This window comes from Manis pentadactyla, chromosome 14, assembly GCF_030020395.1.
Source record: "Manis pentadactyla isolate mManPen7 chromosome 14, mManPen7.hap1, whole genome shotgun sequence".
NCBI lineage: Eukaryota > Metazoa > Chordata > Mammalia > Pholidota > Manidae > Manis > Manis pentadactyla.
In genome coordinates, this window is record NC_080032.1 from 54,280,244 (window position 1) to 54,305,424 (window position 25,181).

General features: G+C 39.6%; 1 protein-coding gene across 1 annotated transcript in view; it reads left to right on the plus strand.

The window, feature by feature from the left end:
- The window catches only part of NEK11 (NIMA related kinase 11), a 356,448-nt gene that overhangs the window by 175,829 nt on the left and 155,438 nt on the right, over positions 1 to 25,181 (plus strand). Inside the window, exons 4-10 of the mRNA XM_036894778.2 lie at positions 12,898 to 13,047; positions 13,141 to 13,219; positions 14,870 to 14,955; positions 17,160 to 17,279; positions 19,220 to 19,317; positions 23,103 to 23,206; positions 24,986 to 25,100. Coding sequence (XP_036750673.2) covers positions 12,898 to 13,047; positions 13,141 to 13,219; positions 14,870 to 14,955; positions 17,160 to 17,279; positions 19,220 to 19,317; positions 23,103 to 23,206; positions 24,986 to 25,100 — 752 coding nt within the window. The remainder of the gene's footprint in view (positions 1 to 12,897; positions 13,048 to 13,140; positions 13,220 to 14,869; positions 14,956 to 17,159; positions 17,280 to 19,219; positions 19,318 to 23,102; positions 23,207 to 24,985; positions 25,101 to 25,181) is intronic.

A 25,181-nucleotide genomic window follows, 5' to 3' on the forward strand; every position in this document is an offset into this window, starting at 1 on the left:
CTGTACAATGAGGTGGAAGGAAGCCTTGGGTTCCACTTGATTGCTGCTCTACCACTTTACCCTTCTCTTCTTCCCCAGGTGTAGGTAGTCTGTTCTGCAGTGTTCAGGTCATTTTCAGGTTTAGTTGTATTTGCTGTATTGTTTTTCTTTTATGTGTTTTTGGAAGAGGTATCCAACTTGCCTTCCTCCTTCACTACTTTTTCTCTGCCCCAAAGCTGCTTTTAATCTGCATCTTGAGAATGACTCAAAGCTAAAACTTCAGCCATTTTCACATTGTTGGTTATTCCTAGTCTTTTGGGGTTCCACATAAACTATAGGATTCTTTGCTCTGTTTCATTGAACAATGCCATTGGTATTTTGAAGGGAATTACATTGAATTTGTAGATTGCTTCGGGCAGGATGGCCATTTTGACGATGTTAATTCTTTCTATCCATGAGCACAGGATGTATTTCCATTTATTTGTGTCTTCTTCAATTTCTTTCATCAATGTCTGTTAATAGTTTTGAGAGTACAGGTCTTTCACCTGCATGGTTACATTTATTCCCAGGTAATTTATACTTTTTGGTGCAGTGGTAAATGGAATTATATTCTTGGTTTCTCTTTCTCCTAGTTCATTATTAGCATATAAGAATGCAATGGATTTCTATATATTGATTTTGTATCCTGCAATTTTGCTGAATTCATTTATTAGTTCTAATAGTTTTTTTTTTGTTTGCATCTTTAGGGTTTTCTACATAGAGTATCAAGTCATCTGCAAATACTGACAGCTTTACTTCTTATCATTTGCAATGCCTATTTTATTTATCTTTCTTGTTTGATTTCTGTGGTTAGGATTTCTAGTCCTATGTTGAATAAAAGTGGTGAGAGTTGGCATCCTTGTCTTATTCCTGATTTTACAGGAAGAGCTTTTAGCTTTTTTCCATTGAGTATGATGTTAGCTGTGGGTTTGTCATACATGTTCTTTATTATGTTAATATGTGTTCCCTGTATGCCCACATTGTTAAGAGTTTTTAGCATGAATGGATGTTGAATTTTGTCAACTGCTTTTTCAGCACCTGTTGAGATGATCATATGGTGTTTATCCTTCCTTTTGTTAATGTGGTATATCACATTGCTTGATTTGCAGATATTCTACCATCTTTGCATCCCTGGATTAAGTTCTACTTGGTTGTGATAAATGATCCTTTAATGTATTTTTGAATTTGGTTTGTTAATATTTTGTTGAAGATTTTTACATATATGTTTATCAGGGATATTGGTCTGTCATTTTCTTTCTTTTTTCTTTGTAATGTCTCACCTGGTTTTAGTATTAGAGTAATGCTGATCTCATACAATCAGTTTGTAAGTATTTCCTCCTCTTCTATTTTTTGGAATATTTTAATAAGGATAGGTATTTTCTTGTCTTTAAGAGTTTCATAGAATTCACCTGTGCAGCCATTTGCTTATAGACTTTTGTTTCTTGTGAGTTTTTAAATTACTAGTGTAATTTCATTATTAGTATTCAGTCTGTTTAGACTTTCTGTTTCTTCCTGGTTCAGTCTAGAAAATCAAAATTCTAGGAATTGTCCATTTTTTCTAGGTCATCCAATTTATTGTCATATAACCTTTCATAGAATTTTCTTTAAATTCTTTGAATTTCTGTGGTGGTGTTTGTAATCTCTCCTTTTTAATTTCTGATTTTGTTAATTCATGTTCTCTTTTTTTCTTGGTAAGTCTAGCAAAAGATTTGTCTATTTTGTAAATCTTCTTGAATAACTAGGTTTTATTGATTCTTTTCTATTGATTTTTTTTAGTCTCTTATTTATTTCGAGTCTGATCTTTATTATGTCTCTGCTTCTACTAACTTTGGGCTTTGCTTGTTCTTTTTATAGTTCCTTTAGTTGTAAGGTTCAATTATTTGTTTAAGATTGTTATTGTTTCTTGAGACAGGCCTATATTGCTGTAAACTTTCCTCTTAGAACTGCTTTTGCTGCATCCCACATATTTTGAACTGTAGTGTTTCTGTTTGCTTTTGTCTCCATGCATTGTTTGGCTTCCTCTTTGATCTATTCATTTACCTATTGATTATTTATAAGCATGCTGTTTACCCTCTCTGTATTTTTTCCATTTTTTTTCTTAAAATTAATTTGCAGTTTCATACCACAGTGGTCTGAAAAGATGCTTGATACAATTTCACTCTTCTTAAATTTACTAAGACATGTTTTTTGTCCTAGTATGTTATCTATTCTGGAGAATGTTTCATGTGCACTTGAGTAAAAGCAGTAGTCTGCTGCTTTTGGGTAGAATGTTCTGTATATATCTGTTAAGTCCATCTGGTCTAAAATGTCATTCAATGCCCCTCTTTCCTTTATTTTGTGTCTGGATGATATATCCATTGATAGGTGTTAAGTCCCCTACTATTATTGTTACTCTCATTTTCTCTCTTTATGTCTGTTAATATTTGCTTTATATGCTTAGGGGCTCCTCTGTTGAGTATATAAATATTTACAATTGTTTTATCTCTTTTGGACCTATCTCTTTATCATCGTGTAATGCCCTTCTTTATTTCTTGTTACATTCTTTGTTTTGAAATCTATTTGTCTGATATAAGTATTGCTACTCCTGCATTTTTTCTCTTCAATTTCTGTGGAATATCTTCTTCTATTCCTTCACTTTCAGTCTGTTGATGTCTTTATATCTGAAATGAGTCTTTTGTAGACAGCATATAGATGGGTCTTATTTCTCTATCCATTTAGCCACCCTATGTCTTTTGATTGGTTTACTTAGCCATTCACATTTAAAGTAATTATTGATGAGAATGTACTTACTGCTATTTTGTTAATTGTTTTCTGTTTATTTTTGTGATTCCTCTCTGCTCCTTTCTTCCTCTTTTGCTCTCTTCCCTTGTTATTTGATTACTGTCTTTAGTGTTATACTTGGATTCCTTTCTTTATTTTTCTTTTTGTTATGTTCGTTATTGACTTTAGGTTTCTGGGTATTAGATAGATCAGCTATGTCTCCTGGTCTTGAAAGTAGTGGCTTTAGGTAGTAGGTATCCTGTGGTGCCCGAAAGTACAAAACCCCCCGCTCACGAGAACCCAGTTCTCTATTGTGGATGAGCCATGGCTGCTGTTGGTGGACTGTGGGTGGGGCCCACTCTTTTGCCTGTCATCAGAAAGAGTGGATTACTACTGCTGTCTCCTTATGTCTTCTGCCAATAATGGTGGATCCCCACTACTAGTCTCTGTGTGTTCTTTGTGTGATGCCTGTCATTTCTGCTGGGATGTGTTGAAGGTGGGGTCACCCTCTGCCTATCTGCAATGGCTGACTACTGCTGGACTGAATATGTTTGGTGGCCCAGGTCTGCAGGAGGACTGCCAGGGCTGAGTCAGTGGGCCAATGGGTTTCAAAGCTGGTTCCCACAAGCATGTGGCTCCTTGGGAGGATCCTGGAAAACTGTCCTCTTTATGTCCTTTTTCCTCAGGAAAGAACCCCATTAGACCCTCCCACCTCCAGCTCACTTCCAAAGATTAGCAAATCTTTCAAACTGCTATTTCTATTTTGGATCTCTTAGGGAGTGACAGAGCATGATTTCTTCACAGAACCAGAGTCTCAGCACCCCACAATACTCCAAATTTCCCTGTTGTAAAGCCCCATTAATCTTCAAAGCCAAATGCAATGGGGAGTCATCTTCCTGGAGCATATTCCCAGGGTCAGGTGTGCCAGGTTCTTGAGCATTTATCCCTTAAACATTTATCCATTTACCATCCCATTCCTCTCCTTCTGGCTTGTAGGCTGGGATGAGTGTAGGGCTTGGGTCCTGATCAGTTGTGGCTCTGCCCCTTTACCTTTCTCATGTGGTCCTCTCTTCTTCACAGGTACAGATGGTCTGTTCTATACTTTTCAGATCATTTTTAGAGTTGGTTGTATTCAGGGAAGTTGCTTCCTCATGTGTATGTAAGAGGAGGTTATCACAGTGACCTCTTATTCCCCTATATTTCTCCACATCAAAGATCAATAAACGTTAATACTTTGTACCTTCATTGACATTTGGTTAAAAATATTTTCTAATTTCTGTTTCTGTTGGAATTCCTTGTTTCACCTAGGGATTATTTAGATGTGTATTCTTTAATTTTCAAGCAGTTGGAAATTTTGTGGGTTTTTTCTCTATTTCTGTTATTTATGTAGAGCTTAACTTCACTGTGGTCACAGACTATAGTCTTAAGTTTTCAATCCTTGGAAGTCTTTTGAGACTTGCTGCATGACCCTGTGTTAGGTCAATTTTGGAAAAAGTTCCATATACCCTTGAAAAGAGTGAATTTCTTTGGTTGGTTGCATTTATGTTGATTTGTTAATTTTGTCAATTTTGGTAATTGTGTTTAGATTTTTTCTATCATTATTGATTTTCTGTCTTCTTATTATACCAGCTATTATAAGAGGTAAACTCCCTATGATTTTAAGTTTGTCTGCTTTTCCTTTTAATTTCATAAATTTTGTTTCACACACACACACACACACACAGTTACTAGGTTTTAGAATTGCTATATGTTCCTAGTGGTTTGATTTATCAGTCCACCATTTTAATCTTGGTAGTGGTTCTTGCCATTAAGTTTACCTAAGTTGGATACTCCTATAGATACACCAGAAATATTCTGATAAATATTTGCATGGTATACCTCTTCCTGTTAATGGCTCTGTGTTCTTATAGTTAAGGTTAGTTTCATGAGCACTATATGTTTTTGCCCAGTCTTTTTAATTAAAGTGTTGTCCATTTACATTTAATATAATTACTCTATATTTGTATTTTTATTAGTTATCTTATTTGCTTTCTATATATACTATGGTTTTATGTATCTTCTCTCCTTTCTTGCTTTCTTTTGCATTTAATTTTTCAAATTTTGTTATCATTAATCTACAATTACATAAAGAACATTATGTTTACTAGGGCACCCCTTCACCAACTCCCCCCAACAAACTCCATTACAGTCACTGCCTATCAGCGTAGTAAGATGTTGTAGAATCACTACTTGTCTTCTCTGTGTTGCACAGCCCTCCCCATTCCTCCCCCCCATATTATACATGCTAATCCTAATACCCCCTTTCTTCTTCCCCACCCTTATCCCTCCCTTCCCTTCCATTCTCCCCAGTCCCTTTCCCTTTGGTAACTGTTAGTCCATTCTTGGGTTCTGTGAGTCTGCTTCTGTTTTCCCTCAGTTTTTCTTTGTTCTTATACTCCACATATGAGTGAAATCATTTGGTACTTGTCTTTCTCTGCCTGGCTTATTTCACTGAGCATAAGACCCTCTAGCTCCATCCATGTTGTTGCAAATTGTAGGATTTGTTTTCTTCTTATGGCTGAATAATATTCCATTGTGTATATGTACCACTTCTTCTTTATCCATTCATCTACTGATGGACACTTAGGTTGCTTCCATTTCTTGGCTATTGTAAATAGTGCTGTGATAAACATAGGGGTGCATCTGTCTTTTTCAAACTGGGCTGCTGCATTTTTAGGATAAATTCCTAGAAGTGGAATTCCTGGGTCAAATGGTATGTCTATTCTGAGCATTTTGAGGAACCTGCATACTGCTTTCCACAATGGGTGAACTAATTTACATTCCCACCAGCAGTATAGGAGGGTTCGCCTTTCTCCACAACCTCACCAACATTTGTGGTTGTTTGTCTTTTGGATGGTAGCCATTCCTTACTGGTGTGAGGTGATATCTCATTGTGGTTTTAATTTGCATTTCTCTGATAACTAGCAATGTGGAGCATCTTTTCATGTGTCTGTTGGCCATCTGAATTTTTTCTTTGGAGAACTTTCTGCTCATCTCTGCCCATTTTTTAATTGGATTATTTGGTTTTTGTTTCTTGAGGTGTGTGAGCTCTTTATATATTTTGGATATCAAGCCTTTATTGGATCTGTCATTTATGAATATATTCCCCATACTGTAGGGTGCCTTTTTGTTCTATTGATGGTGTCCTTTTCTGTACAGAAGCTATACAGCTTAATGTACTCCCACTTGTTCATTTTTGCTTTTGTTTTCCTTGCCCAGGAAGATATGTTCATGAAGAAGTCGCTCATGTTTATGTCCAAGGTATTTTTGCCTATGTTTTTTTCTAGGACTTCTATGGTTTCATGACTTTACATTCAGGTCTTTGATCCATTTTGAATTTATTTTTGTGTATGGGTTAGACAGTGATACAGTTTCATTCTCTTACATGTAGCTGTCCAGTTTTGCCAGCACCATCTGTTGAAGAGACTGTCATTTCCCCATTGTATGTCCATGGCTCCTTATTATATATTAACTGACCATATATGTTTGGGTTAATTTCTGGAGTCTCTATTTTGTTCCACTGGTCTGTGGCTCTGTTCTTGTGCCAGTACCAAATTGTCTTGATTACTATGGCTTGTAGTAGAGCTTGAAGTTGGGGAGTGAGATCCCCCCTACTTTATTCTTCCTTCTCAGGATTGCTTTGGCTATTCGGGGTCTTTGGTGTTTCCATATGAATTTTTGAACTATTTGTTCCAGTACATTGAAGAATGCTGTTGGTAATTTGATAGGGATTGCATCAAATCTGTATATTGGTTTGGGCAGGATGGCCATTTTGACTATTTTAATTCTTCCTAGTCAAGAACACGGGATGAGTTTCCATTTGTTAGTGTCCTCTTTAATTTCTCTTAAGAATGTCTTATAGTTTTCAGGGTATAAGTCTTTCACTTCTTTGGTTAGGTTTATTCCTAGGTGTTTTATTCTTTTTGATGCAATTGTGAGTGGAATTGTTTTCCTAATTTCTCTTTCTATTGGTTCATTGTTAGTGTATAGGAAAGCCACAAATTTCTGTGTGTCAATTTTGTATCCTGCAACTTTGCTGTATTCCGATATCAGTTCTAGTAGTTTTGGAGTGGAGTCTTTAGGGTTTTTATGTACAGTATCATGTCATCTGCAAATAGTGACAGTTTAACTTCTTCTTTACCAATCGGGATTCCTTGTATTTCTTTGTTTTCTCTAATTGCCATGTCTAGGACCTCCAGTACTATGTTGAATAACAGTGGGGAGAGTGGGCATCCCTGTCTTGTTCCCGATCGCAGAGGAAAAGCTTTCAGCTTCTCGCTGTTCAGTATGATGTTAGCTGTGGGTTTATCATATATGGCCTTTATTATGTTGAGGTACTTGCCCTCTATGACCATTTTACTGAGAGTTTTTATCATGAATGGATGTTGAATTTTGTCAAATGCTTTTTCAGCATCTATGGAGATAATCATGTGGTTTTGGTCCTTCTTTTTATTTATGTGGTGGATGATGTTGATGGATTTTTGAATGTTGTACCATCCTTGCATCCCTGGGATGAATCACACTTGGTCATGGTGTATGATCCTTTTTATATATTTTTGAATTTGGTTCGCTAATATTTTGTTGAGTATTTTTGCATCTACGTTCATCGGGAATATTGGTCTGTAGTTTTCTTTTTTGGTGGGGTCTTTGCCTGGTTTTGGTATTAGGGTGATGTTGGCTTCATAGAATGAGTTTGAGAGTATTCCCTCCTCTTCTATTTTTGGAAAACTTTAAGGAGATTGGGTATTATCTCTTCTCTGTATGTCTGATAAAATTCCCAGGTAAATCCATCTGGCCCGATGGTTTTGTTCTTGGGTAGTTTTTTGATTACCGCTTCAATTTCTTTGTTCGTGATTGGTTTGTTTAATTTTGTGTTTCTTCCTTGGTCAGTCTTGGAAGGTTGTATTTTTCTAGGAAGTTGTCCATTTCTTCTAGGTTTTCCAGCTTGTTAGCAAATAGGTTTTCATAGTATTCTCTAATAATTCTTTGTATTTCTGTGGAGTCTGTCGTGATTTTTCCTTTCTCGTTTCTGTTTCTGTTGATGTGTGTTGATTTTCTTTTTCTCTTAATAAGTCTGGCTAGAGGCTTATCTATTTTGTTTATTTTCTCAAAGAACCACCTCTTGGGTTCATTGATTTTTTTCTATTGTTTTTTTCTTCTCAATTTTGTTTATTTTTTCTCTGATCTTTATTATGTCCCTCCTTCTCCTGACTTTAGGCCACATTTGTCCTTCTTTTTCCAATTTCGATAATTGTGACGTTAGACTATTCATTTGGGATTGTTCTTCCTTCTTTAAGTATGCCTGGATTGCTATATACTTTCCTCTTAAGACTGCTTTCGCAGCGTTCCACAGAAGTTGGGGCTTTGTGTTGTTGTTGTCATTTGTTCCATATATTCCTTGATCTCTATTTTAATTTGTGCATTGATCCATTGATTATTTAGGAGCATGTTGTTAAGCCTCCATGTGTTTGTGATCCTTTCTGTTTCCTTTGTACAATTTATTTCTAGTTTTATACCTTTGTGGTCTGAAAAGTTCGTTCGTAGGATTTCAATCTCTTTGAATTTACTGAGGCTCTTTTTGTGGCCTAGTATGTGGTGTATTCTGGAGAATGTTCCATGTGCACTTGAGAAGAATGTGTATCCTGTTGCTTTTGGATGTAGAGTTCTATAGATGTCTAATAGGTCCATCTGTTCTAGTGTGTTTTTCAGTGTCTCCATGTCCTTACTTATTTTCTGTCTGATGGATCTATCCTTTGGAGTGCGTGGTGTGTTGAAGTCTCCTAAAATGAATGCATTGCATTCTATTTCCTCCTTTAGTTCTGTTAGTATTTGTTTCACATATGCTGGTGATCCTGTGTTGGGTGCATATATATTTATAATGGTTATATCCTCTTGTTGGACTGAGCCCTTTATCATTATGTAATGTCCTTCTTTATCTCTTGTTACTTTCTTTGTTTTGAAGTCTATTTTCTCTGATACTAGTACTGCAATACCTGCTTTCTTCTCTCTGTTGTTTGCCTGAAATATGTTTTTCCATCCCTTGACTTTTAGTCTGTGCATGTCTTTGGGTTTGAGGTGAGTTTCTTGTAGCAGTATATAGTTGGGTCTTGCTTTTTTATCCATTCTATTACTCTGTGTCTTTTGATTGGTGCATTCAGTCCATTTACATTTAGGGTGATTATTGAAAGATATGTACATATTGCCATTGCAGGCTTTAGATTTATGGTTCCCAAGGGTTCAAGGTTATCTTCTTTAGTATCTTGCTGTCTAACTTAACTTGCTTATTGAGCTATGATAAACACTGTCTGGTGATTATTTTTCTCCCTTTTTATTCCTCCTCCTCCATTCTTTATATGATCTTTGTTTTATTCTGTGCTGTTTTGTGTTTCCTTTAACTGCTTTTGTGGGTAGTTGATTTTATTTTTTGCCTTTAGTTAGTATTTGGTTGGTCTGCTTTCTTTGCTGTGATTTTATTTTCTCTGGTGACATCTGTTTAGCCTTAGGAGTACTCCCATCTAGAGCATTCCCTCTAAAATACCCTGTGGAGGTGTTTTGTGGGAGGCAAATTCCCTCAACTTTTGCCTGTCTGGGAATTGTTTAATCACTCCTTCATATTTAAATGATAATCATGCTGGATACAGTATTCTTGGTTCAGGGCCCTTCTGTTTCATTGCATTACATATATCATGCCATTCTCTTCTGGCCTGTAAGGTTTCCGTTGAGAAGTCTGATGATAGCCTGATGGGTTTTCCTTTGTAGGTGACCTTTTTCCTCTCTCTAGCTGCCTTTAAAACTCTGTCCTTGTCCTTGATCTTTGCCATTTTAATTATTATGTGTCTTGATGTTGTCCTCCTTGGGTCCCTTCTGTTGGGAGTTCTGTGTATTTCCGTGGTCTGATCGATTATTTCCTCCCCCAGTTTGGGGAAGTTTTCAGCCATTATTTCTTCAAAGACACTTTCTATCCCTTTTTCTCTCTCTTCTTCTTCTTGTACCCCTATAATGTGGATATTGTTCTTTTTGGATTGGTCACACATTTCTCTTAATATTGTTTCATTTCTTGAGATCCTTTTATCTCTCTCTGCATCAGCTTCTATGCATTGCTGTTCTCTGGTTTGTATTCCATCAATGGCCTCTTGCATCTTATCCATTCTGCTTATAAATCCTTCCAGAGATTGTTTCATTTCTGTAATTTCTCTCCGGACATCATCCCATACCTCTTGTATATTTCTCTGCAGCTCCATCAGCATGGTTATGATATTTATTTTGAATTATTTTTCAGTAAGACTGGTTAGGTCTATCTCCTTCTCAGGGGTTGACTCTGTGATTTTGGTCTGTATCAAATTCTTTTGCCTTTTCATGGCGATGGAGGTAGTTGTGTGGGGCTGGCGCTGTGTGTCAGCTGGGAGAATGTCCCTTCTTGCTCGTTTGTGGCCTTCCTCTCTTGGGAGAACAGCGACCTCTAGCGGCTTGTGCTAGGCAGCTGCGTGCAGATGGGGCCACTGCTTCTTGCCTGGTCGCTCTGGATTAAGCTCCGTGGTTGCTATGCATGTGGCCTGCCTTGGTCTGCTGCTCCAATATGGCGGAGCCACATTGGAGCGGAGACAAGTGGGAGGCTGTTTATCACTGTGAGCAGCCTCCAAGTGGCACTGCCACCCAGGGATTTAGGGCGCCTGGTGTTCCCTCAGATTCCCAGCTGCTGGGCTAAGTGTCACGGGATGCTTCCGTCCAGCTGTGGGGTCCCTGTCCATTTAAAACTTTCAAAAAGCACTCACTTTTCTTTGTTCCAGGTGTGCTGGCCGTGGGGACCCGCTCACAGGTCTTACTGTCCTGTTTCCCTAGTATCCAGGACCACACACATGCACTGTGTGTCTGTGCTCTGGTGCGGATGGCTAGGGCTGGGTATTTAGCAGTCCTGGGCTCCCTCTCGCTCCCCGCTCTGACTCCTCTCCTCCTGCTGGGAGCTGGGGTAAGGGGCACTTGGGTCCCGCCGGGCCGCAGCTTGTATCTTTCCCCCTTCGCGAGGTGCTGGGTTCTCGCAGGTGTGGATATAGTCTGGCTGTTGTCCTGTGTGTCTTCTGGTCTCTCTTTTAGGAATAGTTATATTTGTTATATTTTCAAAAATACATATGGTTTTGGGAGGAGATTTCCGCTCCTCTATTCAAGCTGCCATCTTGGTTCCTCCCCCCTTTGGCTTTAATTTTTATTGCTTTTTCCTCTTCTTGTAACTTGTTAGTGATACACTTGTCAGCTACACATTATTTTAGTGCTCTTTTGGTGGTAAACCTAGCAATTATAGCAGAATGTTGACTTATTAAGGTCTGGTAAAAGTTATTATTTTTCACCACTCTCCCAGTAGTGCTAGGACCTTAAAATATTTCTTATGTCTTTTGCATTGTTTTTGTCATGAAATTTTATTCTATGTAATTTTTAAACCCTACTATATATTGTTACTATTATTTTATAGAGTTAATATTGACTTACGTGTATTCACTGAATTACTCTTTCTCGTGCTCTTTGAACCTTCTTGCATTCCTTGTTTTTGTCTGGCATCATTTTTCTTCTATTGGAAGAACTGCCTTTTGGGATTTTTATTTGTGTGTTATCTTGCTGCCAATGAATTCTCCGAGTTTTTGTCTGTCTAAAAATACCCTTGTTTTCACCTTAATTGAAGGAAATTTTTCTTCTGGTATTGAAATTTAAATATGTGCTGCTACATCATGTAAATTTCACAGATGAATGCAAAATTTATTGACTTTCAAATAATTTACAGTGTTTACATTGGATCTTAGTGTTCTAGTCAGGGATTTCTCTCCAAATTGCCCTTCATTCTAGCATTCTATAAGATAAATAGTCCAGAATATGGAAACAAATTATCTTGAAACTGTAGTCAAGTCATTTAACTTCTCTGAGTCTGAGCCAGTTTCCTCATATATAAAATTGGAAAAATATAATATTGTCTCTCTTTCACTGGAAGTTATGATTCTCTGTTGAGACATATATAAAAATGCTTTGTAATATGTGAAATACCAATCAGTTGGAAATCTTTAGTGTTTTAATTATTTACTGGAACAGAAACAGTATATATATATCCAGAATTCTCTTACAAATGTGCATTTTCATGAACACTCACAAAATAGCCAAGATGATAGTATTCATGTATGTGTTTATATATATGCTGCCTTTTATGAGAAACTAAGACAGTGTTAAAATTAAACTGAACCTATGCTTAGTCAATTTAAATTTAGTTTATGATCTTCCAAGCACCTAAATTGAAAAGGGAGACCTGGCCAATTACCTAATTCAAAATACCCATAGGATTAAAAATACTTCAGGGGAACAGTTCTTCCTTAACACTAAGTTGAGGCAGCAATTTCCCTCTTCATTTTCATAATGACATAGAGTTATTTAGGAGATTATTCTGCTGGTTGAGAGATAAACAGATTTGCATGATTAATCCAAATCAGTGGTAGACTGCTCTAGAATTTTAGTACTTTGTTTCATGTTCCCCCAGGGAGAATTATACATTTTAGTGTGAGCTCCAAGTAGCTGCTCTTCCATCCTACTTACAAATGGATTCTATTCCTAAAACTAATAAAGAATGTCAGTTTCCTTTACAAAATGCTTGGATACACAAAGAGGGAAGGTTAGGCTGATAAATTAAAATGTTATTTTCATACATAACATTAAGAAAATTGCCTTAAGAAAGGACAATGTTTAGCTACATTTTATTTTGCCTTCACAGGTTAATTCAAACATTCCTTACTACATTGATCGAGTATCTACCAAGTCTCTATTGTGCAAGCATAATCCTTTTGGTTTGTTTGTTCTCCTCTGTGAAAAAGCAGTCATTTGACCTAGATGTTGTAGTTTCTTCTTTCATTTTTCTACTATTTATTTAGTAGACATTTATTTAAATGGAAAAGAAAGTTTGGAACTGAAGCTTTTGAATGAACACCTAAAATGTATGTTAGTTATTATTACTGCCTCACAGCAATGCCCCGACACACTGGAGGTTTAGTGTGATGGTCAGATTACAGTAGGACAGCTGTTCTTACTTAAATTCTTGGACTTTGTTTTGAGGTCTTTGGCATGCATTTTATATGAGATGTGCTGCATGAATCATGCATTCACCGGATCCAATTTCTTGTCCATTGTTTTAAAAATTGTTGAAGGTGACACACCTTCTCTCCCAGAGAGATACCCAAGAGAACTGAATGCCATAATGGAATGGTATGGAAATAAATATATTGCCACAGAAATTATTTCAAATTGTAGTTCTATTTTAGTTCATTTGGAAAATAATTTTCTTTTTAAACATTACAGCATGTTGAACAAGAGTCCTTCATTGAGACCACCTGCTATAGAAATTTTAAAAATCCCTTACATTGATGAACAACTACAGGTATTTAAATTGACTGGGGTGCCAGGGAACACGTTTTAGCATTTATATATATTCTAGGATTTAATATGCTGTAAGAATAAGAAGCCTTAAGAATCAGTCAGAAAGGAGAAATAATATTTTTTTTAAAAGTTGAGGGAAAATATTAGTCAGACAATCTCTTTGCAAAATGTATGTGAACTCCAGGTCCCTGGTGCCCCAGATGTAAGAAATTAGGATTTGTGTTTATCTACATAAACTCAACATCACCCTAAGGCTCTTGCTTTACAAATCTTACCTCATCATTTTGTAAAAATATCCCTGCTAGGACAAGAATGTACTACTAATAATACTAAAATCTTGGGTTTCCACTGAGCTCTTATTATTCCACCACTTTATTGTATATATTAATAGCAACATTTTGTTGATTACGTGAGCTTAATTTTCCTGTAGAGTAGACATTTTGATGCAGAGAATCTGCCCCTGGTGGTAAGTAAAAAGCAAATGGTATCCTCTTGTGAGGGTTTTTTTTTTTTTTTTTATTTCTTAGGAGACATTTCAACACAGTAGGATATGAGAAGCAGCTGGCCAGGTAAAGAATCTGAGAGAGGGAGTTAAGTGGTGCAGGGAGTAAGTAGTGCAAAGTACTGAATGAGGTTATGCTTCATGAAAGGAGACATACAGAGCCAGGTTCTTACCCAAGAATGCGCTACCCAGGGAGGCTGCTGAGGAATTAGGGTGGCGGGACAGGAGAAGAAGTGGGAAGGAATTACCTGGCACTTCTAGCCTTCCCCAGTGTATCCCTCTCCCTATGTAGAGCCTCAGGAAAAGAGGCCAGGCACTGACTTTCTGCATCAAAAGCACACAGAAAGGGCTGTGAGCATACCAGAAGCATCAGAAGGGATTCAGGGGGTCTGCCAGGACTGTGGGGGAAGTGAGGCATTTGCCCTGGGGCAAAAAAAAATTTTTAAGGCCACCAAAAATTCAGGAATCAGGATAAATAACATTTTAATGTGAAGTTTAAAAATTCCAAATTAATGCTAAAAAAGATCCGTGATGACAAAATAATCAAATTCAAAGCCAGGATCCAAAAGGCTAGGATTAGGGTGAGGCAAGTGAGGTGGATGGTGCAAGTTCAGGGTTGGATCCCATCTTTATTTAAACTCCTGCTATTATATTCTCCACAGCTTTGGGGCATTAATTTTGATATTTTGTAATATTGCATTAAAATATTATTTATCTTGGTTACTGGGTTTTTTGGTGCTCCCATTAAATTTTGCACCTGAGGTGAATGCCTCACTTGTCTCACCCTTGTCCTGGCCCTGGGAGTGGGGACACCATCTACTACAGGCCCAGAGGTTGAGGAGAGCCTGTGTGTTCTCAGAGCCAAGGGAGCCTGCCTGTGGCCGGCGGCAGGGAGGGCAAGAGTGGGCAGTGCAGCGCACTGGGCTGGAAGGCAGGCAGGAGCCTGGCCTCACAGGGCCCTGTGGCCTATGCCACTCGGTGATCCTTTGTGACCCTTTATAAAAGGAAGTAGTCTCCAGAGGGTTTTGTTTTCAGGTTCCTAGACATGATCAGTAATACTACAAATCAGAAAAGGCATCTGCCAGTTTTTTTGCCCTTTATCCCTAAAGAGGAGTATTTAAGGTGTGTCAGGGCTGTTCTTTTTTTCAGCACCTGATGTACACATATTCAGAAATCACTCTGAAAGACAAGAATTGGAGTTGTCAGAAGGAGGCTGCTCATATAATTAATGCCATGTAAGTAACTACTTTGTTTATAAAAGCCTATTGAGTATAAATGTTAAATGCATTTGTTTAAAAAAAATCTATTAGCGCCAAGCTGACTGCATGGAGTATCCTAGAATTCACTTACGTCTTGCCAGGAAATTACGGATCTTCAGTAACTTGGTGTTCCAAAGCCTGTTGCCCCACGTGGCAGCAAATCGAACTCACAGAAGTCTAAAACACTGCACAAGCTTTCATATCCATAGGGAAGCTCTGCAGTTGCCTTGTAAGTATATAGAGAAATTAATATCTGAAACATTCAGTGATATTCATGCTAATGAACCTTCCATATTAAGCATAAATGGCTTTCACACGTTGTTTAACAGGAACTGGCAGAGTATCAGCTGAAAAGACAGTATTGTGGAACCCTAGAACAACTGAAAATAAGTCAAGCTTTATTTTCTTGAGATACCTATAAAAACTAGAGAATGCATGTTTCAATAAGAATCATAAGTATTTTCTGACCTAACTTCCACCTCAGTAAAAATTTCTGTGCTGTAACTTGCCCAGAACACTAGATTACTTCAGAGCTGCCTTGTACAGCTGCACAGGCTGTGTATTGCACAACTCCAGGGAATGCCCTTATGGAGACCAAATCTATAATTTTGCTGAAGGAAATCTCAATTTAATTGTATAAGAGCCAGAGGAGAATGTCAATCCCTCCCCAGAGCTGTGCAAGGCAGTGAGGTGAGAACAGTAGCTCTCATATTGCTTGATCTTCAAGGCCAGATAACACAAATATGCTTCTCTAATAACTGGTCCAGTGGCTTCTCAACTGCTCTGTATTTTCCATCTTCACATTCAAACTGAGGAAACTGATCCATCAAAGATACTCAGTCTGTTTAATACACCATCTCCAGTTAAAATCCCCTGCACCTCAGGGGATAGATACACTTTTAGGCATTCTAGTTTTTCTGGGTTAGTACCTATTCTTTCAAGAATGTCTGGAAATCTTATTTTACTTTATTTCATTTTTACTAACTAGAAATGTGAGGATAGTATATATCTTCATTTAAAAACACCACACTAATTTTAGTTGCCATTCTGCACTGCAGTTGTGAAACTGTGCACTTGACCCTGCTCACAGTTAGTATGTGCTGTGATCCAACTGCTTGGTGATGGTCTCCGCTCCAGATGGTATTCCAGAGAGATGAGAACTGCTGACAATGGTCATCAGTCTTTTCGTGGAGTTTCTTAAGGAGAGAGTTGAGTGCAAAAGCATTCTGCAGTATTGGGCTCTAAGCAAGTCAGGCACAGAAACAAGTAACATTGACAATGTGGTTGCAGACCTTTCAATACATGACTAAGGTGAGCACATTTGTTTAACTGAAGAAAGAGGCTCTTAACATTGACTGACATTTTGGGGGGTAATGGCCGTACATATGCTTGACTGTTATAAATAAGCACTTTACATGAATTAACACATTTAAACTCACAACAACCCTCGAAGTAGGTACTATTATTATTTTTATAATCATGAAGAGGTTAAGTAACTAGCCTAAGGGAATATAGCATGTGAACTAGGACCTATAATTTGAATCCAGAAAATACTATTAACCACTATGCCATGCTGCTGTAAAAATACCTATATATATGATGCCTAGAATATATGACACACTCAGTAAAACTTAGCTAGTATCATATTACCATTTTTGGATACTTTTTATGACAGGCACTGAACTTATATTATCTCATGTAGTACTCACTATATAGCTCATTCTTTACAGGCACCAAAACTGAGATTCAGAGAGGCTCAGTGACTTCCCAAGGCTACAGAGCTAATGAATGGTAAAGACGTGATTCAAATCCTGCCCGTCTGATTCTAAAAACTGGGTCCTATCCACGGTTGAATTAGTCTGCCAGTCTCTTTACTTCTTAATGGCCAAGATCCTAATTTCTTTTGCATTATGAAAATGTAAGTCATAGGCAATGAAATGTGCAGAAATTTGGGAAATAAATGATTTTCTTTTAAACAAAAGTCTAATTTGAAAAATGTTGCCAATTAACCACAGTCCTTCTTGGCTCATTACCTACATAGAGTTTATTAGTTTTTGCATGGCCTGTCTCGAGGTACTTTCCCTCCTCAGTAGAATAGTGATACTTCTATAAAATACTTGTTTAATTTTTCTGAGCGTGTTTGGGATGGGTTACATATGGGGACTCTTTATGGTTTATAGGCAAAAGAAGACCCACCTGCAGACTCTGCGGGCACTGTATGAAGTGCAGAAAATGATCCCGAGAGAAAGCACGTGGCTGCGGAGGCCGCAGGCAGCCAATGACAAGGCCAGAAAGCAGAAGTAAGCCGCCTGTCCTTAGGACACCATGCCCTGGGCTACCTCCTGGGGCTCTGATGGAATTTACTGAAGAAAAGCAAAAACCAAAACAAAAAATTAAATGCACATACTCATTACATATTTATCTGTTTATTGATTCACTTGTTCCCTCAAAAGATGGTCATTGAGCAATAGATGGTCATTGAAGCTAGGCACTGCTAATGTCAGGCTTTCGGTCTGGGGTGAAAAGAAAGCTTGAGCATCAGGGAGGTTATTGGCAGTGGAAATACAGCCAGCCTCCAAATGAAGCCTTGCTGTTGCTGGCACCTTCTGTGCATACCCCAGTGTGGGGTGAATGGTGGCTTTACTGTTCTCTCCTCATTGCACCCATGTTTGCTGTGTCCCTTCTGCCTGGAGATCTAGCTGATCTACAAGGAGAAGAATACACCAGCAGCAGAGTGCTGGCTTTGGAAAGCAGACTGGACATACGGTCTGTGCTTGGGCATGGATGCTGATGGGAGAGATCACTAGTAATTACTGGCGTGGGAGGAGGATTCCAGAGTGCCCTAGACTCCCAATTCTCAAAGACTGATTTTCAGCTGGTACCTTATCCAATTTCCTAATCTTTCTTCTTCTTTCTTCTCCTGCCAACTTCTTGGTAGCTTGGAAGCCCCAATCAAGAATCAGAGAGACCTGAGACTCAAATCTGTTCATTTTGTGATCTGAAAAATGATGTAGAGATGTTCTTGTACTTAAAAAGAATATCGTGATGAACAAAGTAAGAATCTGTGAGACTATTTTCCCATAACTCAGGCTTTCTTCAGTAAATGTGGAAGATTTCCCTCAGAGTGCTGCCCCACCTGCTTCCTCCCCACGCACTCACAGGCTGCCCCGGCCCCTCGTTCATCCTTAGAACTCCTGAAGGGCAGCAGAGTGCTGCTACGTGGTTAACAACCACCGCTGGAATTGGGGAGGGCAGGGCAGTGGCTGCTGATTTGTTTGGTGATTTTTGTCTTGTAAATACTTCCACAATGGCCAATTTCAAGCTACCAATCTGATATCATGGAATGTTCAGTTGGAAGATATGTATAGTCTGCACTTAGGAACAAGTACAGATTGGTTTCTGCACAACACTGCACTACTGAGTATGGGTTTTACTGAGGAAATAATTTACATAAGTTGCTGGAGTCATTGCATCAACTCACCATCCCAAATCTATTTCTAACACCTAAGGAATGGGGATATTTTCAGAGTACCATGATTCATATCACTGGTTGAGGATAAAAAGAAAACTAAATCTCTGACAAGAACAGATTTAAAAGGCAATTTAATAATTTACTTGCACATTACAAATTATTTTTCAGATTAAAACTTTTATACATAAAGTCATAGATCTTCCACATGACAATTAATATTTTTCTTATTTAAAGGTAATGGATTTTAGGTAAAGTTTGGTCTTGATTTTGTGGACGAATTGCATTGGAATTGTTTTTGATCATTGTTTCTAGGATTTGAGAGCAGTCGTGTTTTAGCTAGGAAATGCCTCTATTGTCAGAAAGAATATAATGTACCCACCTTATAGACAAGAATATCTGACTACAGGGATGTTCAGTGACTTTTCAAAAAGGTCTGACTATAAATTTATACCCAAGTAATCGAGGAATTAGTATGTGTTCTACGCCATGTTGGTCCTTGGGAACATGTGCCCACACAGGGCTCGGTGCTGTCTTCCACTGCACTTTGGGAGCTCCAAGGATGGGTGAGGGACCAAAGCAGCTTCTGTGTGCTTGGAGGGAGCCCCGTGGGTGCTGCACTGTGTTTATCTTGCTGAGGGAAAGACCCTTTGGCCTGACTTCCCAGAACCCTACTTTGCCTGTTGAAACAGGGATCACGCTTACCTTTATAATATAGATGTGGTTTAAGAATATTGAAGCTATTTTTACACATTCATTTTAAATTTGCAGAAAACTTGTGGAAGAAAAATATGAAGAAAATAACAAACAAATGCAGGAGCTGAGGTCTCGAAACTTTCAGCAGATAACTGTTGGTGTACTCCATGCAAGTACTCTCTTATTTTAAATTTTATGTAAAATCTTTTTTGCTTCAGATTCTTCATAGTCATGTGGCCCGTTGGGTAGGAAATGGGAAAAGGTAGAAATTAAAAGCATTCAAACCAACTTTGCCCATTTCCAAGAAGGATTCACTGAGGTTCATTTTAGAATGAAGGCCAATAGTCAGTGACTATACTAATTCAAAGCTGCTATACTTAGAGGCACATCTGTTGATTCATCCAGCAAATATTGAGTGCCTACTGTGTACAAGATAACTTAATCAGCACTGAGTATACAATGGATGAGTTAAGATCATGACTTTGCAGAACAAATGTGTGTATAATTTTGGGGCAGAAAAATTTTCTTCATCCTTCAAGCTCGTCTGAGAATCCAATTGACATGAGACAAATTGATTAACAAAAGAAAAAAACCAAAGTTTAATTATGTGCACATAGAGCCCCAGTAATGAAACTGAGACCCAAAGAAATTCCAAGGCTGTTAGTTTTTATATATTTTAGATGGAGACAATCTGTGAGGAATTGACAGGACAAAGAAAACTTAGGTTTGGGAACTTCAGTTAGTAAGGAATTCTAAACAGCATGTGGGATGGGGTAGTAAATCAGTAAGAAAGTTAACAGGGTCTCTATGTAGGGTTCTCTGGCCCTGAATTCTCCGCCCCAGGTGCTTCCACCTCCAGTGCAGGGAGGGCACCTTTCCCATGGGAGTTTCATTTTGTGGTTTGGGCAGGTCTCTAAAGGTTAAAAGTATCTTCCTGGGTCCTGGATGCTTAAGTCTTTCTTCAGTGTTGTGTTTGGACAACAGACAACACCAGCCTCCTAGCTCTCTGGTAAAAACAGCTCGGGAACAGTCGTTTTTCCGGAGAACTTATTGTCTTGAACTCTGGTGGTTTGTTCACTGGAGATTCTTGTATGTGCCGGGTTTCCTTCCATCGGCAGGCGGCCCCAAGGCCCCTGAGGGCATGGGGGCGATCCCTGAAGTCTGTGGGCTCGTTCTGCTCTAGCACGGTGGTCAGAGAGCTCCAGACCCTGGAGTGTGTGGAAGCCCCCAGCAGAGCTCAGTCTCAGCCAGGCAGAGCATAGGAACTCTCATTTTGTCTGCCTCCCTCTGAGAGGTGATCCACCTTTGTCAGTCATTTAGTGGTTGCAAGTGCCTTAGAGTTCTGGAAACCTGAAGCTGGGCCAAATGGGGCCCAGCCTTCTCTAACCTTAAAGAGTCCCTCTCCTTCTGTTGTGTCCTTTAGCAAACAGTGTGAGGGTATGTGCTCAATCCCCCCTGCCCTCTCCATCTGTCTCCTACTCTGGTAATTGAGGCCAGCTGTGGGATCTGCTGCAATCCCCAGAGACGTGGGAGATGGGCTCATTCCTGCTCATGGGGCCTGGGGAACAGAGAGGTGCTAGCTGAAAGGGTGTGGGGTCAGCATTGGGCCCCTCCTTAGAGGAGGGTCTTTATGCCTGCTTACGGAAGGACCCGAGCCCCTTCTGAGTACTGGGTGCCATTCTTCAGCTTCCCAGATGCCTTCCAGGTCCTGAAGGGATAACTTGTGGAGGCGTCCATCTTCCCTACATCTGTTGGCTTTCTTCCCCATAGGCCTGAGAACTGCATATTGCCAAACCCTCACAAGGAAATCTGGCCTAATGATAAGAAATCTGGGTTAATATGTGTAAACTACTTGTTTAATCACTGATAGAAACCAGGACTTTTTTTCTGGAATGCTTAGGGACTCCTGCTTCTAAGGAATTTCACCCCCACAGATTGGAAATTGAGAAGTACAGAGCATGATAATATTTTATTTTATGAAACCTAAATAACTCTCTGTATTCTTGATGTTAACGTATGGTAAATAAAAATGTAGTTTCAAGTATGACCTTACATTTTAGTGTCTGATAATTTAGCTTTTTGCTTTTCTTGATTGACCCTTTAAAACAAATCATTTTTGTGTTCTTTTTAAATTTCTGATATTATTATCAGTGTTAAACAACTGCACTATATGAGGTCCCATCCCTCTGATAAACCAGGGTCCTTGGGGGGCCCTGGAGTGATGCGCAAGGAAGCCTTGCGACAGGCAGACCCCTGGGAGAGTCTGTTGGCTGTGTTGCTCCACGGAACACAGGAGCCCGAGAGTACAGGTCTTGGCCCAGCTAAGATGACGGCAGTGAGGATTTCACAACGATTTTATCAAGTCCCAACTCATCACTTCTACAGTGTCTGCCTAGTTCTTCCCAATTCCATCCCTTTCCATCAGCAAGTTGCTGAGGGATCGGGATGGGAAGTACTTGATGCTGTCTTGGCCAGAGATGTTGGTTCATTCTTAGAAGAAAAATCGCAAATTGACGGGAGTAGGGAATGCTCCAGGCAGACACTTGGCCCTTGCAAGTAAGGTCCTTGTCTAGCTGGTTCAGTCCTGCAGCAGGACTGCTCAGCACCCCCACCCCACCCCCACCCCCAGGTTTCCTGCCCTGTTTCATGCCTTTACATCAGCCCTTTCCCTCTTTTGTTAGCATCCACTTCTCTTTCAAATGTCACTTCCTCTTCAGGAAAACCTTCTTTGACCTCATGGTGCACAATTGATTGGCCCCTTTCCAAATTCTTAAGGCTTATAGCAATGTTTCTGTTGGGGGAGCATTGTGTATTTTCCTTGGTCCTTGTCCCCACTGCAACAAAGAATTGAAGGGCAGAGACACAGTAGTGAAGCAGAGTAAGTTTTATTTAAAGTTGCTTAAAGAGAGAAAACGTACGGCCACCTCAGCAAGGAGAGGTCCCCTGAAAGGTTGGAGAGAGAAAGTTTAAGATTAAAAGGCTACACACTTAGAAAGTGTGGGTGACCTCAGAGAGAGAGTGCCCCCTGAAAGATTGAAAAGAGGGAGTTTAGAGTTAAAAGATTATGTACTTAGAAAGTGTGGGTGACCTCAGAGAAAGAAGCACCCCCTGAAAGGTTGAAAAGAGGGAGTTTAAAGTTAAAAGATTATGTACTTAGAAAGTGCGGATGACATCAGAGAGAGGAGCTCCCCAAAAGGCTGGGGTTCCCCCTTTTAAGGATTCCTTAGGAGTGTGACCGAGGGCTGGGGGTGCAGATTTGTTAAGTGGTCTTTTAATACTTAGAATTAACACAAGGAAGTTCCTGCTCTGATTTCTCCCTGGGATGCTGGCTTCTTGGTCTGGGAGCAGATCACACAGGCTGCCTGCCCAGCCCCCAAGGTGGGCTGAGTTATTGTCTGTTTGCTAAAGAGTAAGTTAAGAATCTTACATTTTCAACTTCCTGGGTATTAAAATACAATCTTTAAGATAGAATCCTTTCTGCCTTTTACTATGTTGTTTACGGCCGGGCCTGCCTGATTAACACAGTAAAACATGGGCTGTGCTGAGGTACCCTCCTTTGTCTGGGGAATATTCAAACATTGCAGGGGCCAAGTTGCTCCTGGCTTTTTGAGCTTTAATTGATTAATTTTGGTACTTTTTAGTGGACTTTCTGGCCTTTTTCTCTTTCCACCCCGCTCAGATCTATTTTCCTGCCTAACAGTTCTCAAACTTCAAAATACGTCCAGATCACCTGTTGGTCTTGTTAAAATTCAGGTTCTGATGTGGCTGGTTTGGGGGCAGGCCTGGGATGCTGCAGTTCTAACAAGCTCCCTGGTGCTTCCAAAGCTGCTGGTCCAGAGAATCTCACTCTGATTAATAACAGATTCCAAGCCTCTTGAAAGCAGCAGTTCACCGTCATCTGAAGGGAGAACGGGAAGAGCCACTGATGAGCAGACCTCCTTACACCCTCTTTAGGAAGAAAAGCATTTAATTGGAATGGAAGAGAAGGAAGAGCCACCTGAGCGGAGGCTTCCTGGTTCAGGCCAGGAGGAGGACGAGGAGGGGAGGCTGGGCAGAGAAGAGGCAAGTCTGATCATGTCCGAGCTCGAGGGCCAGGCAGGCTGGGTGATATTTAGAGTCCAAAGGAGGGAGCAGCTGGGCAGCTGAATACTTCGCAGTTTGGAAGGGTTAAACGCCTCAAGGAGAGGCATCATTGAGCTGGGAAAGATGAAACCAAGTGCAAGAAAGGAATCAGATGAATCTGACACAGAGGCTAAAGAAAAACATGATAAAGAAGAGAGGAAGAGGGAGGTGCCCCTGTCCTCATCCACATACACCAGTCTGGGGTTTCATTTCTTCTTCATTTCACTGGGGCTCTGTTTCCCACTCCTTTTTCCTTCTCTCTTGCCAGGCGAAGCAACCCACTTTTTATCTCAAAAGCTGTTGTGGCAGATAGAATCAGTTTGGGGGAAAGAGTGGGTTGGCTGTTTCGCCTCTTCACTGTGTATAAAGATGCAAACATGCCCAACGGCAGTTAGGAGGGCAGCCTGCTTTGTTTTTCAGGACTTTTATCTCGGCAGGCATTTTCTGCTTGGCTGAATGTGGCTTTGAAATCTTGGAGCCATATAGTTGAATCTTGATAGTTGAATGTGGGATCATGTTAGGCACCGTTTCTCTGAAGGGTGGTAGCTTAAAAACAGCGAGATCCCATAATACACATGATAAGCCTGGTCTTTTTTTTATCCTATGGCATGTCCAGTTGTGGTGGTGCTAGAATTGGCTCTGTGGAAGGTGCACAGCAGCTCAGGGCTGCCTACATGGAACAGTAACGGGGATCAGAGACCAGATCGAGTCTTTCTCTAAGAGAAGCATCTATAGCAATTCTGTCTGTTCTTTTCAAAGAGAACCACAGCGAATCAGAGTTAAATGAGAGTCCCAGTAATTCAAATAATTTCTGAAGCACACGTGACAACATATTTCACAGAGTATTCTTCGTTATTAAAGTTCTCTGTGCACTATCAGTGATCCTTTGAAGTTGGGAACCAATTTCACCTCCTGCAACAATTATATAGTACAAAAAAACAACTCCTTAAGAATATTTTACAACTGTATTTTCACAAATGCCAAACCACACTGTGACACGCTTTGTTTTACTTACTCATTTAAGGTTAGTTTGAACTTTCTTTTCTGTCTCAGTAGGAAGGCACTCTTGCAGTAGTTCTCCATGAAAGTCATTTATCCAGGAAGACAAGTCAACTCAACATTAGCTCTAGATTGCATCTATATGCACAACTGGAAAAGAGGCAAAATGATTTATTGAAATACCTATTGATAATTTTATTTATTTTGAAGAGTGAATTCATTCATGTGGCTCTTAGATTTGTTTCTTTAAGGAAATTAGGATTCATAGAGTCACAGAACTTTTAAATTTAGAAGGGAATTTGAAAGTCATCCAAGCCAACACCTATGATCTTGGGATGAGGAGGTTGAGGGCAGTGTGGTACCCTGGGTGTGAGACTGAGGGAGGTGTTTGCCCTCAGCTGCCAATTTCTCCTGCTCTTGATGGGCTGAAAGCACATGCCTCCTTCAATGTGCGCTCTGGGCATCCCGCCTCCCTCACCCTTGTCGTGATCCTGAAGCTGAGGCCAGGCGAGGTGAGATGCTTTGCCCCAGGCTACCTGTAGAGTTGACTCGATGCTGTTCCTCTTATCCCATGCCTTCTTGATTGAAAATGTCATGCTTAAAGGAGAGGATTAGGTAGGCTTTTGTTTCCAAATAGTCTTCTAAACAAGAATATTGTTTCATTTGTAGTAATGCTATTTCTTTCTATCAATTGATGAACTGTTAATTACCTTCCACAAGGAATTTGATGACCTGACTTCAAAGAACCTGCCTGAGTCTCAGCACATATCTTCCCTGGACCTTGGCATGCTTGAATCAAGTGTAGAGGACACCATGGCTGACCTTGGAGATCATGGTATGAGTCTGCATTGGCGTTCACAAAGGTGCTCTCAGCTGACACCTGGCTGGCCTCTGAGGGAAGCCTTAGAACATATGT